Source organism: Palaemon carinicauda, chromosome 10 (genome assembly GCF_036898095.1).
Source record: "Palaemon carinicauda isolate YSFRI2023 chromosome 10, ASM3689809v2, whole genome shotgun sequence".
NCBI classification, from domain to species: domain Eukaryota; kingdom Metazoa; phylum Arthropoda; class Malacostraca; order Decapoda; family Palaemonidae; genus Palaemon; species Palaemon carinicauda.
This window is the reverse complement of record NC_090734.1, coordinates 89,724,573-89,742,072: the sequence shown is the minus strand read 5'-3', so window position 1 is coordinate 89,742,072 and position 17,500 is coordinate 89,724,573. Positions and strand designations below refer to the sequence as shown.

The 17,500-nt window shown below is 34.3% G+C and overlaps 1 protein-coding gene across 1 annotated transcript; it reads right to left on the bottom strand.

Annotated features, from left to right (window-relative positions):
• Window positions 1-4,412: 4,412 nt before the first annotated feature.
• Window positions 4,413-5,725, bottom strand: LOC137648114 (uncharacterized). Its single transcript, XM_068381049.1, has 2 exons — window positions 5,594-5,725; window positions 4,413-4,952 (listed from the first exon to the last, which is right to left on the bottom strand). The coding sequence occupies exons 1-2, from the start codon at window positions 5,723-5,725 to the stop codon at window positions 4,413-4,415; spliced, it is 672 nt and encodes a 223-aa protein (XP_068237150.1).
• Between the last annotated feature and the right edge of the window lie 11,775 nt (window positions 5,726-17,500).

Here is a 17,500-nt window from a genome sequence, read left to right as displayed (position 1 = left end):
TTGGCAAAAGCAATTATAACGAACTGCCTAAATAGGCATTTACGAACATACATTTAATTTGTTCGCTGTCTGATTTTCCTTGACCTTGCATAACTTCGAGGACAACGAAATTGTTTCCTTCACAATAGAAACCGTAATATAGTATACTGTTGCGCGCAATTAACCGTTCCTTTAGTAAGCTAATACCATGATATGCAAATATGTTTTAAGGTTCTATATATAATTGTATTGTCATATGGTATATCTATTGTATATATTGTGACATTTCATTTGATAGCAAAATGAGAATTATCAATCAACCACATATATAAAAGAATAGATTTCAAAAGAAAATGTACAAGAGACAATTATTCCATTAAATGACATGAAAAAAATAAGAAACAAAATAAACAATAGAGCATTAGAATTGCTGAAGCAATTCTTAGAACGAACACACACAACTTGCCAATAGTACATTTAAAAAAAAAATGAAAGATTGGAGATGGCATATTATTGATTATGTGCCTACAAAGGGAATTAAATTTCCCTTTTAAACCCTGTAACAAGCATTTTCCTGTCTATGTTGCCTTGGGATGCCACCAGCTCGGATGAAATCTTATTTGAAATTGGGCTGCCTAGCACCTTGGATATTTGTTAAACTTTAAAAAAAAAAAATCATTTGTTCACCAAGGTCAAGATTATTCATATCGTACAATTTACCATCGTTGGAAGGGTAACAAATCAAATTGGACATGGAATAACTATACTCAGCTTAGAGCTTTTACTCAGAGAGTGTATGCTACAACTGAAAAAGAATAAAATTTGACCATAAAAGAAACCCTATCTGGTATAACCTCGGAACACAAGTGGTGGATTATCCTTAAATCTGCACTCTTTGGTTTAGATGCAAGAGTTCCTCCTTCACTTGAACCAGATGGCTCTGTCACTCATTTTCCAAAGAAAATATAATCCTTTGGACTGATGTTTTTGACAGTGAGAAGAGTAATGAGAAAATCGATCTTCCTCATCCTTGTTTCCGGAGCTATACTAACTAGTTTAGCTTTTCGATCTCGTAAAACTCAATCTTTCTTGATGGACCTTTCTACTTATTGAGGTGTAGACCCAAATGGTGTTCCCCCCACCTTTTTTTTTTTATAAAGACTACAGCTTTTCTAGCTCCCAACTAAGCTATCTGTTATTTTGCAAACTATCAAGAAGAGGAGCATTTGGCATTTGTTGGAGAATTGCTAATGTTACTTCACTAGGTAAATGTGTCTGTGGTAGCTCAAGTCCAACTGATTACTACCCATTTTCATAACAACCTTATTATCAAGTTTTTTAACCTCTTTTGGAAAACGTCTTATTAGGTTTGTTGAGGGTAATCATCTGTTCCTTAGTTTTCAGTCTGTTTTCCATAAAGGCCTTGGAGCCTGTGATGACCTTCCAATCTCCAATGCTGTACAAAAATTCCTTGATTGGAGTCAGGAAGTTTGTTTGATTGGCCTTTATTTTAATACTACCTTTGACTGTGTTAATTATAGAGGCCTTATTTTCTAACTGAAGCAGTTGGGAGTGGGCAGGTCGTTTCTTAACATTATTATTGCAATTTTAAGTAATAAGATTGCAAAGAGTTGTTGTTGATAGTTACCATTGTGAGTATAGGAATGTGATATCTGGTGTTCTTCAGGGTAATGTTCTTGGCCCATTACTTTTCACAATACATATACATGACATGTGGTTTGGTCTACAAAACAAGCTTGTTGCATAAGCAGATGATGCTACACTCTTTGTATAACTTCAATCCTCTGAATGTAGATCTGAGGTTGCTGAATCCCTTAATAGAGATGTAGCTACAATTAGAGCATGGTGCAAATTATGGGGCTTGAAACTTAATCTTAATAAAATTCTAAGTATGATTGTAAGTAGGTCAAGGACAGTGGCTCATCATCTGGATCTCAGCCCTTTTAAAATTTTAAGTGTGATTCTTGACAGTATATTTACTTTTAGGAAACACATTAGGCCGGCGTCTTCTTCAATTGCTTATTGAGAAAGTCTTTTAAGAAATTTGGTGATCATTCTATTCTGAAGTGTTTTATTGTATCATTCTACCTTGTTTCGAGTATTGTTCTCCTATCTGGTCTCCAGCTGCTGAATTTTATCGTAAGTTGTTGGACAGGAACTTTCGGTCTGTTAAAATTCTTATTCCTGATCTAGATACTAATTTCTGGCACCGTCGTTCAATTAGTTTGTTATACATGTTACATAAGATTTCATAATTCTGATTGTCCTTTAAATTATATTTAGATCTTCCCGAACTGTACCATCCTCTATGTAATACAAGACTTGCAGTTAATTCTAATAGTCAGGCCTTCTCCATCATGAGTCTCAATACTACACAGCATTCTAGAAGTTTTATTCCAGCTGTGACAAGTTGTGGAATGATCTTCCTAATCGGGCAGTTGAATCGGGAGAATTTCATAAGTCAAACTAGCAGCAAATGTTTTATGTTGAACAGGCTTACATAAGTTTGTTTACATTTTATATATGATATATCTTTTTTATGCTGTTACTGTTTTTAAAAATATTTTATTTCAATTGCTCATCGTTTCTCATATCGTTTAATTATTTACTTATTCCCTGTCCTCACTTGGCTATATTTTTTGGTTGGAGCCCTTGGGCTTATAGCATCTTGCTTTTCCAACTAGGGTTGTAAGTTAGCTGGTAATGATAATCATAATCTCTATGTAGAAGAAGAAGTCTTGAATGGTGTTTATAAAGAATACAAGGAGTAATCTTCCTGTTCCAAGGAAATATACCTGAAAATAAAACCTGTGTCTTCAATACAGAATAATTGTATGGGAATTAAAATTCGGAACAGGCTGTGCAGGATATAATCGAAATTAAGCAGAGATGTAAATAAAATAGACATAAATTCTAATATACATTCAAAATTAGTGAATAATTAATCCTAGAATGGGATACTCACGGAAACAGGAACCATTAAACATTTCATACAGATACAAAGGCAGAGCCTTGGAAGTCTTACCTGCAACCATCGAAAGGTAAATGAGTGATGAAGGGTGAATTAGAAAAAGGAAGGAGAGGAGTACCTAAATTAATCATGGAAAAGAAGAAAAAGAATATAAAAGATAGATAAATAAAAAGCGTGAAGATAAATCTTTCCAATAATGATGAAAGGAGTTGTGATATAAAGAACCTACGTCTGAAATTTTCCATTGCTACATTCTCCCGCATTCGCATAAAAATGGAATATTTTATATATAGCTATAGTTATTCAACAGCAAAGGGATCATTTGCAATATTCATGACAGTTCGCTTTCCGACCCGGAATCATTCGCGTTCTGTTCGAGTTTCGAGTTCGGCATAGAGAGGATCGATTAGACCTTACTAACATTGGTCTCGGAAACATGAGTCATTTGAGAGTTGTTAATTGAAATATGCATTTCGATAGATAGATAAATACCGTAGGTAGATCTAAATACATTGAGAGAGAGAGAGAGAGAGAGAGAGAGAGAGAGAGAGAGAGAGAGAGAGAGAGAGAGAGAGAGAGAGAGAGAGAGAGAATATTTTCACCTTTTCACTACGATACAGAATTCAACAGAATTATTATCCTTAGAACACTCTTTGGTTCATTTTAAGATTTTGATTGCTCAAGATGGCGTTTTGAAGTAATCCATGAAAATCATTTGCATACATATATTATATATAGATACATATGTACATCAACAAATTATACATGCAATATTTGTCTTATGTACTGTATATAAATATAAAAACACATGCATGTGAAATAGGGTGTCCTGCTCTTAAGAGGCGTACTGAATTCTGCGTTACGCACCCATGGTTACCAAACCCTCATATTATCGTTTGTAAGCGCCAAATATATTTTGGAAGTTTCTCGTTGCTGATGTCACACTACCAATTTACGGTGCGGAATTCGTCATATTTCCACCTCCTGGTCGATGTAGCTCCCCTATGGTTGGTCAACACGGATTCTTACTCATTAATGCTTCTCCAACACTACCCATCCGACCTCGCTCTTCCATTCAGCACACTCATGGATGCCTACTCCCAACTCCTCACATCGTAACCGGACGTTTTCCGTCCAAAACTTCGTCAAATGCCAACGGTTCCTGTGAAACATGTGAAACGATGGGGCTCCTTGTGTTCACCAGATTCAAACATCTGACAACGGACCATTCAGCAGCCGCTAAACAAACGTTCAGTGAAATGGAAGAAATAGGTCTTTGCTAAAAGGCCTTAAGCCCAGGGTCGTCACCCTTGCATATCGTCCTGAAAAGAGATTGCTCTTTGCATCCATGTAGCGATAACAGGCACCTGAACATGCAGATCTCTCGGTATGTGTGGTTTAGCTGGGGGTATGTAAATCTAGTGGCATGGAGTAAATTGTCCTAAAACGTGACATAGGCGCTTAGATTGTCGGGGGAGGTTGCAGATGAAAAAAAAAAATCGGCAGGGATGACCAATAGGTCACCATAAACCATTTCTGCTGCCAAGATATTCAGAGCATCTGTAAGAGTGGTCCTTGGTCCTAGGAGGACCCAGGGAAGCTGGGTAAACCAGTTGGAATCCTTGTAGAAGGACATAAAAAAGCTGCTTTGAGGGTTCCTGTAAAAATGTTCAATTATATCATTGGATGCAGGGTCGTATGCGGTTGTTTGATGATTGGTGAGTCCCTGGAGATTCATTAATGATGCCCACAATTCAGAGGTGAAAGTAGTGCCCCTGTCGGAAGTAATATGCTCAGGGATACCAAATCTTGCTATCCATCCTGAGAGTAAGGCAGATGTAAACGAGGCAGACGTTGTATTTTCCTTGGGAATGGCTTCAGGCCAAAGAGTGAAGCGATTGATGACGGTAAACAGGTAACAATGTCCTTGAAATATGGGTGGGGGACCTACATCATCAACGTGAATGTGGGCAAAGTGCAGCTGAGGTTGAGGAAAGGGGCCCACTTCTGACTCTGTGTGTCCATGCAGTTTTGAGGTTTGGCATGAAGTACAGGCAAGGACCTAATCCTTATCATCCTTAGTAATGCTGTGCCAAATTAACTTTTTCTTTAACAGCTGTGCAGCGGAACGGCACGAGGGATGTGAAAACCCAAGAGTGAAATCAAACGCCTGTCGGTGAATGGGAGAAGGTATCTACTATCTAGGTCTACCAGTAATGATGTTACAGAGGAGGGTGGCGTTGGAGGCATCGAGAGGGACATTCAGCTAATGGAGGGATGTGCAGGAAGTCCTACATGCCTAGTACTCTAGATCTTTTTGTTTGTCTCCTCCCAAGGCGTTGTATTACAATCCCAGATAAATGGCGGCCAATGTGTTTCTTGACAGGGCATTGGCAATGGGATTCATTTTCCAAGGGACGTGCTGAAGGTTACAATTGTATTCAGCCTCGGGAGAAAGAAGAAAGAAGTCGGCGTTGACGGATGGACCAGGCATCAGACTGTCAAGTGAAGGCATGTACCAGAGGAATGTGGTCCATGCGAATGACAAAAGGAGGTCTTTGTGGGGTATGGCTGGTTTTGTCGCCGCTCTGGCACGTCACTGGGTGGGAGTCTGTGACCTACCACATTCGCCTCGGTTTTGATCGATGTTGAATAGGTGTCCTCTTTGTCAGGAGTGGAGGCATTGATGAAGGTCTGGAAGGTGGTGAGGTGGCTGTCCATAAGGGCGTTGACTTTGGTCGTCAGGTCCTTCATGGCCAAAATATTGACATCAGGGATAGCAGCAGGTACTGGTTTGGTTAGGCACCATACCCAAAGGGCTTGAAATAGATTCCCTTCACAAGGAAAGCCATCTGGAACAGGTTGTAGGCGAGCGAACCTGTTCATTTCCTTGAAGGTGAGCGAAGCCTTTTGGTCCCCCTACGGTTCTTGAGAGAGCTGAAAAAGTTCCACTATGCAAAGGGCTGGCAATGATGATTACTGCTCCACGATGCATAATTTGAGGGTGTCGTAAGTTATTTGTGTTTCCTTGATGGTACAACCAATCCGAGATTTTCAGAAAAATGTCCTCGGGGATCGCCGTGCGAATGTAATCTACTTTGGTACTAGACCGAGTCACGCCCTTAATGCAAAACTGGACTGCAACACACTGGAACACGGCAAACATTTCTCTGCTGGTGAAGAGTGGTAGTTTCAGGGGTGTGGTGTTGACTGTAGAGTCAGTGTTAGATGGCGGCATCATCAAATAATAAGACTCAGCAGTGCAGCTGGAAAGCGGAAGGGAACTAAACACTCCGGTGGTCACCCATAATTGTACCTAACTTTATTTGAGCAAAGAGCAAGCTTTTATAACAAAATTTTTAGTGGATAAGGTCACAAAAATTCAAACAGATTGATATAAGCACATACAGGCATAAACAAGTTATCAGTATGAGGGAAGAATAATAACAACAATATACAAAAAAACAGAAATACCATTACTGTGTACGAGCGTAGGATACGCGTGCAGTGAAAAGTAATGAAAATTACAACGTAAAACATGCAAAGTATTCCAGTATTCGTGGTGAGATCAAAAGAAAAGCCAGGAATGACTGAAGAAAATAACTAGACAGAAAAGCAGATGAGGTTGACAAGCTATGAATTCAGGGAGTGCCTATGGTGTAAGAATTGATCATAAAATTATTAATGAAATCGCTACTGGTGGAAAGAAGAAGCATATACCCATAAAAAAGATATATGAATCTGTTATAACAACAGAGGATGAAGAAAGGCAACGTTGAATGGAACACCTTAGTGAGGTCATGAATAGGACATATGAAGGAATTAATTTGATTGATATACCTGAAGCTAATGAAGGCCTGGGTGTGCCCATGAATGAATTTGGTATGTTTGAGGTTGAAGCTATTTTAAAATCTTAAAAGATGAAAAACCCCTGGATATGATGGAATAATTCTTGAGATGATATTGGCTGAACTGAAGTGACTCCCAGAATACTTACAAGATTATTTTGTAGAATATGACGTGAAGATGGAAAACCTTATAATTGGAAGTTAGGAGTGTTGGTGAAAATGGCCCTCCCAAAAATAAAGATATCTGAGTGAATGCAATGATTATAAAAGCACCACTCTAACGTGAATTGTCATTAAAATATATAGTAAGCTCATACTGGAGAGACTAGAGAGAAAGTTTGATAAAAAGCTGAGAGATGAACAAGCAGGGTTTAGAAAAGTTAAAAGTTGTACAGACCAAATTTTAATTTTAAGACATGACATGTAGTACAGCGTTGTGTAGAATATTAAAGTCCTAAGTTATTACAGAGTTCCTCTTAAATATGTAGATTTTATTAGGTCTATTTATGAGCATAGTAAGTGTGAAGTTAATGTAAGTGAATTCCTATGAAATGCGTTTATAGTGAACATGGGAGTACACCAATGAAATGCGTGTCACTCATTTTGTTTATCTTCCTCATAGAGTTTGCAATGCCTAGAACAGTTGGGGATGGTGGAGAAGGATTGGACTGGATTGGTGATAAGAAATTAGCCGACATAGAATATACTGAGGCCTATGCCCTTATAAGCAGAACACCACAGGACTTACAAAGCTTGCTTACCAAAATGAGGTTGGGCTCAAGATGAATAGAATAAAGAAAAACAAGATGAAAACAGAATTTGCTTTAGAAAAGAAATATCAATGGAAGGATGAATGATTGATGCGGTGGAATAATTTAAACATTAAGGAACTACGATCTCTAATAGAGCATCTTTAGAATTCAAGTTTAATAAAATATTGAAAAAAGTAAATAAGACATTTGCAATCATAAGTAAAATTTGAAAATCAAATCACCTGAAAATACTCATAAAAATCAGACTATATATCAGTTTAGGGAGACTAGTGTTACTGTATGGACATGAGTAGAAGTATGACAATGAAAAAATATTGTAGATTTGAGAAATGAACCCTAAGAAAAATATTAGGAGCTAAATGGCAAATCAAAATTTGAATTTAAGCAATAAGAGAGATTATTTAAGTCCCCTATGTGGGCTTCACAAAGCTGAAAGTCATAGGCCTACGTGGCTGAGGAATAACTGTGAAGTAAGACATAATGAATGGAGAAATATTGATAGAAACGACTGGCGAAATCTAAGCAAGGCCCTTAGCGTCAAAAGGCATAGAAGGAGATAATGATGATCTTGATAATGATAAGGACATGTATATACATATACATATGTACAGTACATATGTATGTATATATATATGTATAAATATATATATATATATATATATATATATATATATATATATATATATATATATATATATATATATATATATGTACATATGGCTATATATGATCATTTTGCATATTTAAACGTCCATTCCATATGCTCAAAGCCATATATTATACTCCTCCTAATATCTGGATTTTCTCTACCTCGGGATCAGAGACTCAAGGTACTTGACCCTGAAGTAGAGACAGTCTACATATTACGAATATTATATATGGCTTATATCAATATGAATGGTTATATATATATACATATATATATATATATATATATATATATATATATATATATATATATATATATATATATATATATAAATATATATATATATATATATATATATATATATATATATATATATATATATATATATATATATATATATATATATATATATATATATATATATAATGTATGCAGGAGCAGAAGGGACGAAATGGAGGGACAATTCAGGTAGAACTAAGCTAATATAAGAAATATTAAAGTAAAAATTCACACCATAAGAGTATTTATGTTCACATTACACGATATTCAATGCGTTCAAATGTCATTCTAACGATTCCGATAAATAAATGGTCTCTCTCTCTCTCTCTCTCTCTCTCTCTCTCTCTCTCTCTCTCTCTCTCTCTCTCTCTCTCTCTTCTAAGCTACGTACCTTCTTTTGTCAATAGCAATGATATTTTTAACTTTTAAATAAAGAGAAACCCGAATTTTACATTATGCATCAGTATGTGTATGTACAGTATATATATATATATATATATATATATATATATATATATATATATATATATATATATATATATATATATATATATATATATATATATAATGTATGCAGGAGCAGAAGAGACGAAATGGAGGGACAATTCAGGTAGAACTGAGCTAATACATGAAATATTAAAGTAAAAATTCACACCATAAGAGTATTTATGTTCACATTACTCGATATTCAATGTGTTCAAAGGTCACTCTAACGATTCCGTAAATAAATGGTCTCTCTCTCTCTCTCTCTCTCTCTCTCTCTCTCTCTCTCTCTCTCTCTCTCTCTCTCTCTCTCATTAGGGGTAATTTGAATTAATTACTATCAATTTTTTCACGTGGTGTGCCAGAAAGTCGGGGAAATTTCGCTAGCAAGAGACTGATGTCTCACCAGGTAAATCCTCGGACAGCTGGGTAGCGTCAGGTTCCGACTTGTTTTATGGCCTCTCGTGGAATGGTATGAAGCGACCTAGCCTTTCATTAGAAGGGGCTTTCGTTCAATCCCAAGTATGAGGTAGAAATTTATATCTATTAGAGCACGATGCTATGTTTATATTTAGCCATATTGACTCATTAGGGGTAATTTGAATGAATTACTATCAATTGTGTCACGTTGTGGGCCGAGAAGTCGGGGAAAACTCGCTGGCAAGAGACTGATATTTCGCCAGGTATATCCTGAACTGCATATTAGCAGGTAAGTTTCGACTTGTTTTATAGCTTCCCGTGGCATGGTTGGATGCTACCTGGCCTTTCATTAGAAGGGGCTTGCGTTCGATCCCAAGTATGAGATAGAAATTAATTTGCATATATATATATATATATATATATATATATATATATATATATATATATATATATATATATATATATATATATATATATATATATATATGCACGTGTGTGTTTTATATGTATAGATATATTATTAGTTAAAGAGATAATTTTAATCAAGTCAAACATCATCAGCTAAGGGTTAATCATATAACTTGAAGAAATTTATTGAGCTTAAGTTTAGGTATTTAAACACTCAAACAATTAAAAAGTTAGTAGCATAAGGTTTATCCTATAACATTCAAAAGATCAAAGACAAAGGTTCAGTAAATATATATCTGAAAGTTCTACCGTCTCCAAACTACAAATAGCAATGGTCATCCACACTATTTATATCATCTAAGCGAACAATTCAATAGCAATATAATTGTATACTAATAGTTTGAGTACCTTTCAAAAAAAAAGAAAGAAAAAAAATGGTACTCAAGCCCCATGCGCTTTTTATTACTTTTTACCTAACTTAGCACAAACAATATTAAAGATGAAACTTTAAATCTTTGATATCGTAAAACTGACTAATTTTCCTTCCCATTGATGTATACCTTTGAAATACTGCAATATTTTCAGATGAGTGAATATTAAAAAAAAAAAAAGACCCTGATAACTTGATATAAAATGCGTCTATTAGTCTCAAAGTTAACCAAACTGTCAAAAGTCAGTTATCTGGTTATTATAAGTACCTGCATCTTATTGTCATTCTGACAGTGATTCATCTGAATGAACCAACTTAATACAACCTTTAATCCATCTCACATAACTTTGATAATTAGGATAATGTCGAGTCTGGAATTGTTATATACTTGAACACTTCTGTTATTAACAGTTAAGTTTCATCTGGGGATCCTAACTTACTTGTTGTCATTGAGACTTTTAGAGTTAATACTTGAATATTCGGTACCGCTTAGTGATCATAATAATAATAATAATAATAATAATAATAATAATAATAATAATAAGAATTATTATTATTATTATTATTATTATTATTATTATTATTATTATTATTATTATTATTATTATTATTATTATTATTACTTGCTAAGCTACAACCCTAGTTGCAAAAGCATGATGCTATAATAGCAATGGCTCCAACAGGGAAAATACCTATGTGGGGGAAAGATAAGGTAACAAATAATGTTCCTGAGTGTACCCTTAAGCAAGAGAACTCCAACCCAAAACAGTTAAAGACCATGGGACTATGACTAGAGAACAATGGTTTGATATTGTAGTTCCATTTTCCTATAACAGATGCTTACCATAGCAAAAGAGTCTCTTGTAATCTTACCAAGTAAAAAGTAACCACTGAGCCCTTTCAATGAAAAATAATTATTCAGCTATCCTTGTTGTCAGGAGTATGAGGAAAGAGAAGATTGTGTAATAATTAGGCCAGACTATTCGGTGTATATGTAGGCAAAGGAAAAGTGAAACGTAACCAGAGAGGGTACAATATTGAACAATCTGGCCAACCAAAGGACCCAATAACTCTCTAGCGCTAGTAACTCAACGGATGTCTAATGCTCGGCCAACTGTTTACCTACAGTGTATAATAAGCGGATAGCTTAAGTAGAGTATGGTAGAAGTGGCTTAATATTTTGACCAACGTTCTGTTCATATGTATTAAAGTAAGAGATATGAAGAATAATATTCACTGAACCTTAATTTAAAAACCTAGTCCCATTATTTCTGATCATAAGTTGACCAAGACTGAATAGTCTGAAATCCTTATTTCAATGTATTGCATAATATAGCAAAATTCAAATTTATTTAAAAGAATTTTGCAAGTTTTTATAGGCTTCAGTTTCAGAGCGATCTTGCTACTGCTGTTCCTGTTTACCGTCATTAGCTAAGTGATTAATCTATCACTTTCTGAGGGAATTTTATTCAGGTTAACAAGATTCTCTATATAACAGCAGATGACTAATTTTGAATATATTGCAGGAGAGAGAGAGAGAGTAATATAATAATAATAATAATAATAATAATAATAATAATAATAATAATAATAATAATAATAATAATACTCTATTTCCAATATTTACATAAAGGGTTCATAAAATATAAAGCTACAATTAGTAAAATCATCTTACAAATAGTTAAAATATTTGTTATTTTAGACATACAAAAGTTGTTTTAGGAATCAACAAATCGGCTAAAACTTTGTAATTAAAATAATTCATCAGTAATAAACAAATATCATTAAATTAGAAAGCATTTACTTAAAATATAGTGAGTAAAAATTTTTCCTCCCGAATATTGAAATACATTGTCATAGACCACATAAGTTGTGTTAAAAACATGTAATGTACAAATAGTTTTAAAATAACTCAGAGTAATCAAATAAACATACAAGATTATAAGGAAATCTTTATTTGTAAATAAAAACCATCTTATCCATAAATACTATCTAAGATTAATTCCAACATCAATAAAAGTACAGCAGTGCCTTCAAAGGCTCTTTTAATAAGACAATTAAGCATAAGGTTCTTACATTAATCGGAGCAATTTGAAATTAGTTTCTTCATGTGTACATTAAAAGCAGCAAGAGAGGATTTTTGTTTAATTGTGCCAGGTACTTTATTTTATAAAGCTGGGCCTCGAATACTAAACTGGCGGGAGCCTATCTCTGTTTTCACCCTTTCTACATACAGATTTTCCTGCTGTCGAGTAAAAACCCCATTAACTGCGTGTACTGTTGGAAAATCATGTAACCATTCAGGAGTTATTTTATGTATTGTTTTGAATACCAAATTACAGACATCTATGGTATATTTTTCTTTTATCCTTAACCATTCTAATTTTTTGAGGTAAGGGGATATGTGGTCATGTTTTTTTTTTTTTTTACATTACCAACAGCCACTCCGACGGCAAAGTTTTGAAGTTTTTGAACCCATTTCATTTGTGTAAAGCCAGTTACTCCCCAAATTCTTAAACAGTAGTTGATTATACTCATAGCCAGCGACTGAACAACTATTTTACTCGTAGAAGAATCAAATGAGTCTTTTACTCTATTTAAATAAATTAAAGTACCCATCACTTTTTTTTAAAATTTCATCTATATGCGTTTCAAACGTCATACATCTGTCATGTGTTTAATCATATTTCTATTAAATTCTATTTGCACATTGTCTCCAATTTCTGATATATATTGTCGGGAACCTATTCAAATGAATTTTGTTTTTTTTCTAATTAAGAAGCAAACCATTAGTTAAGAAGTAGTATTTGGCATTCTTTAGTATGTATTCTGCCATATGAATTAGTTCGTCTATTTCATTTACATTTCCTTCAATTAAGATCTGTGTGTTGTCGGCATATTGGATGACGAAACCGCCGGGTAGTGATTTTGCCAGGTCATTGACATAAATTACAAAGAGAATTGGGCCAAGAATAGAGACCTGGGGTACACCAAACTCTTACAGTTTTTTTGAAAGCCACAGTTTGACCCATTCTAACTGACTGGGATATGTTATGTAGGTAATTCATAAAGCAGAGTGGATATATTCTCAGTGATGTACATTGTTTATCAAATAATGTATTATGATTCCCGCTGTCAAAGGCTTTTTAGAGGTCAAGTTAAAGGATTGGTGAGACTTTTTTATTATCCATGTTATTATAAATCTTTTAGGATATTTTCAATAGAGCCGTTTCAGTTGATAATTTTGGTCTGAAGCAGTGTTGACTTTGTGATATTAGATCATTTATCTCTAGAAAATCAGTTAACTGAATAGCAATCATTTTTTCCTGAACTTTTGATATTACCGGTAGCAAAGATATAAGATGATAATTGGAGACGTCTTTCATATCACCTCTCTTAAAAACAGGAATTACCTGGGGATTTTTCCATAACTCCGGATACTGTTTAGTTGCTATGGATGTGTTAACTAGAACTGTAAGGTATAATGCAATAATATATAACACATCCCTAATGAAACGCAAGCTAATCCCGTCAGATCCAAAGGCATTTGTGTTTTTAAGATTTTTTATAATCAAAATGACGGTATTACAATCAACTGGAGTAGGCTTAAAGCTATCTTATTCTCTAACTGGAATATTGCGTACTGTTTCAGTAGAGATATTATATTTCCTAATTTCCACTTGGGTTTTTTTGAAAGTTTTTTCCCGACCTCAGCGAAAAAATCATTGACTTTTTCAGCCTTAGAGTGTATATCAGTTACTGCTGGCAATAGCATAGAGCTCCTATCTGTTTGTTGTCCATTAAATAGAATTTTTTTTTGTTATTTTCCAAGTAGCAGAAACATTGCCCTTAGCTGTCTGACATTCGCTTTTGTAATACTGCTTACGGCTTCCCGCTAACTTTGAATTTACTCTCTTCTTCAGGTCCCTATGTTTTTCTCTCAGAGATATGTTAAAAGCTTGATTTCTTAACTCACTTTTCAGTCAGTCTCTTTCTTTCATGTCTCGCTTTATTTCATCTGTTATCCACGGCGCAGGGGGACGAACGATTCCCTTCGTCACAACCAGAGCACAAATGTTTAGACACAATGTAAAAACGTTGTTTAAAGTTCCAACTTGGTTGCTTACATTGTCAGTATTTAAAATACCATTTAATATATTTATGATATTCGTGAGGAGATCACAAAGAACGTCTGAAGAATAATTTTGCAAACATCTGAAAGATTTTAAAATAGGTCTCTTTTTTGGCTTACGAATATTCAGAAGAGTTAAGATTGTCTCGTGATCTGCCACCAAGCTTGGTATAATATCAATATTTGTTATCATATGTTTAGCATTTGTTATTACAAGATCCATTAAAGACGCTGATGTAGGAGTAACTCTAGTAGGTTTGTTTACTATCTGATCGAAATTTAGTTTTTTCATTAGTTTAGACATTTTATTCTCGGTCTTTAGCAGATCATCATTAAAATCCCCATAGATAAATATATGCTTATTTCGTAAAATAATTTCTTTAAAAATATCGGAGATATAATCAAAAGAGGTTGCTGGTGCTTTGGGATGGGGATATCCGTATCCCGCAATAACAGAAGGAAACTTGCGATATTGAATCGAGATCCACTTGTCTTCTACACCCTCACATTTTTCAATCGTTATATTCATTTCGGTGACCTTCAAATATTTTCTGACAAATATACATACCCCTCCACCCCGACCTTCATCCTGACGGTAGACATCATACAGGGGAATATTTATGAATGCGTCAGTTATATTAGTGTATAACCATGTTTTGCTAACACCTAGAATATCAATGTTTTGTTCGTTTAACATATGTTCCATTTAGTTAACATATCACTGAATCTAGGAGAAGTCTTCCTGTCGGCACCATCTTCCTGGCCAAGATCCTAGTAGTTGGGGTTTTATTCACATAACCTACTTTTATGACCAAATTCATAACATATGTTACATCTTAGTTAATGATCAAATCTGCAGTTCAATTGTTGGTGATTGAATTCACTGCAGTTATAGCAGCCATATATATTACCTCTAGTATTAATATGATTACTATAGTTGCCAATTTTTTTATTTCTATAAGTATAGCCTGAGACTTTAGTATCATTATTATATCTAGAACACGTTTGAGAATTGGCATATCCCACCCGAGAGAGGTTCTCCTTCCTAAAGTACTTTTTTTTTATTTTGTTGGAGGCTCGTTACATTTCTTCCCCTTTTCACTCGATTTGCCAACAATTCTGTACTTACATCTTCCATAGTATTAGGTCTGAGAATATTATTGTTAAAACCACCATAATTTGTTTTGACAGCTTTCCAGTTGGAGTAAACAAAGTTATCTAAGCATACATAGGAAATAGCATCTAACAATCTTATGACACCTACTCTTTTAAGTAAATCATAGCATTTATCATTTTGGGCATCGTAATAGTTAATATCTAGGTCGCCAATTCCTTGCTGGAAGAATTTTTGGGCTTTAATCAACGTAACTCCATTTTTATTACACCATTCTTCCATTTTGGTATTATATTCAGTTATTCTTTCAGGTAAATTATTTGTTTGCATTGATGGTAAAAGCTCACAGACCTTTACTTATATTTCTTTATTTTTCTCTTTGAGTTCAGCAATAACGGTGCCCAGATTGTCGATAATTCCCTCCACTGTAATATCCTCGACAAGTAGATCTTGAGTTCCAAAATAAATGACGCATTTGTTAGGTGAATGTTCCAGCTTTTCCATTACCCTAGATTTTAGTAGGTCCATATTTGCTTCTGGTAGGGTTCTTACCATGACACTATCTTGAAGGTCACTAGACTTAACTTCCTTTAGACAAGGATCTCCTATAGGTAATACATTTTTCCCACTCAATGGAGGAGTGATGGCTTCAGAGGGACGTGATCCGTACTTATTTGAAGGCTTTCTTATAGATGTCTGATTTTTTCTTCAGCAAGGATTAATTTAGTTTGTAGTTCTCCTATTATTCTCTCCTCATCGGCTAAAGGGTTATTTATAACATAGAAACTGTCTTCTGTCTCTCTAACAAAAGTTTCAAACCTTTGATATAACTCTGCCGTGTTAGTTATCTGTAATTCACGGTCTTTATCTTGTCTGGGAGCATACGATGTATGATTCTCTCCAATATTTTTATAATGCTCCATTAGTTTATCAATTGAGTCACCTTTATTCTTCCAATTACATCTTAGTCCTAGTTGACTGCAATGCTTTTGTAGTTCGTTTTTTGTGTATCTAGCAAGTGTTTGCTGTGAAGGACTGTTCAGTGACGATAAAAGAGGATTGCTTCTCTCTCTGTTTCCTCTCCTCATTTCTTCTCCTACTTTATTAGGAATGTCTGGATACATATTTACATTTCTTTATTCAAGTATTTATTTTGTTTGTAAGATGAACACTATATTAGCTACAGATTTTAAGATATCAAGAAACATCACCATTTTAAAATCTTGTATAGGGGTCTCTTACTCAGATATAACAGTTTTGAATTGCTATACTAACTATGTTCACAGTAGGTGTAAGTAAACACTATATTACTATCATTGTCACTGCACATTCAATTCAAGAATTAAGCACCATTCTATACCAGCCACCATTATAACCACGAAAGAGAGAGAGAGAGAGAGAGAGAGAGAGAGAGAGAGAGAGAGAGAGAGAGAGAGAGAGAGAGAGAGAGATATGTATATCAGAATTTTAGGGATTGATTAGCAGCATCGACAGAAATTCAAAAATAATTCAAGTTACCTTTTGTTTCACAGCAAACTTAAGATATGTAAATTTTAAATCACTTTTAAATGTAAGATTTCTTTAACAAATTTCTGTTGATAATCTTAGAAGAATTTTTTTTTTTCAATCATGAAATAGTTGAGTTCACAAAACAAAAGAACATCCATTTTATTCACAAATCATCTAAACACAACAGAGAACATTTCATTAATACAATTAAATAAAAAACCTTTCCTGAAACTGTATTACGAGGTTAATGATATTAAGCTGTAAGAAATAGGTTGAAATAATTCCCACTCCAATCAGATTTATATCAAAAGATGTAAATCTGTGTCCTTCTGAGATTATATTCTAAGTAATTACAGCTTTTAAAGAATCGAGTAAACTTCATGTTTCAAGTTCGAAGTGAAACAAAAGGTAACTTTAATTACTTCTGATTCTGTATTAATGGTATGAATTCATCCCCTGAAATTCTAACGTACACATTCTCTCT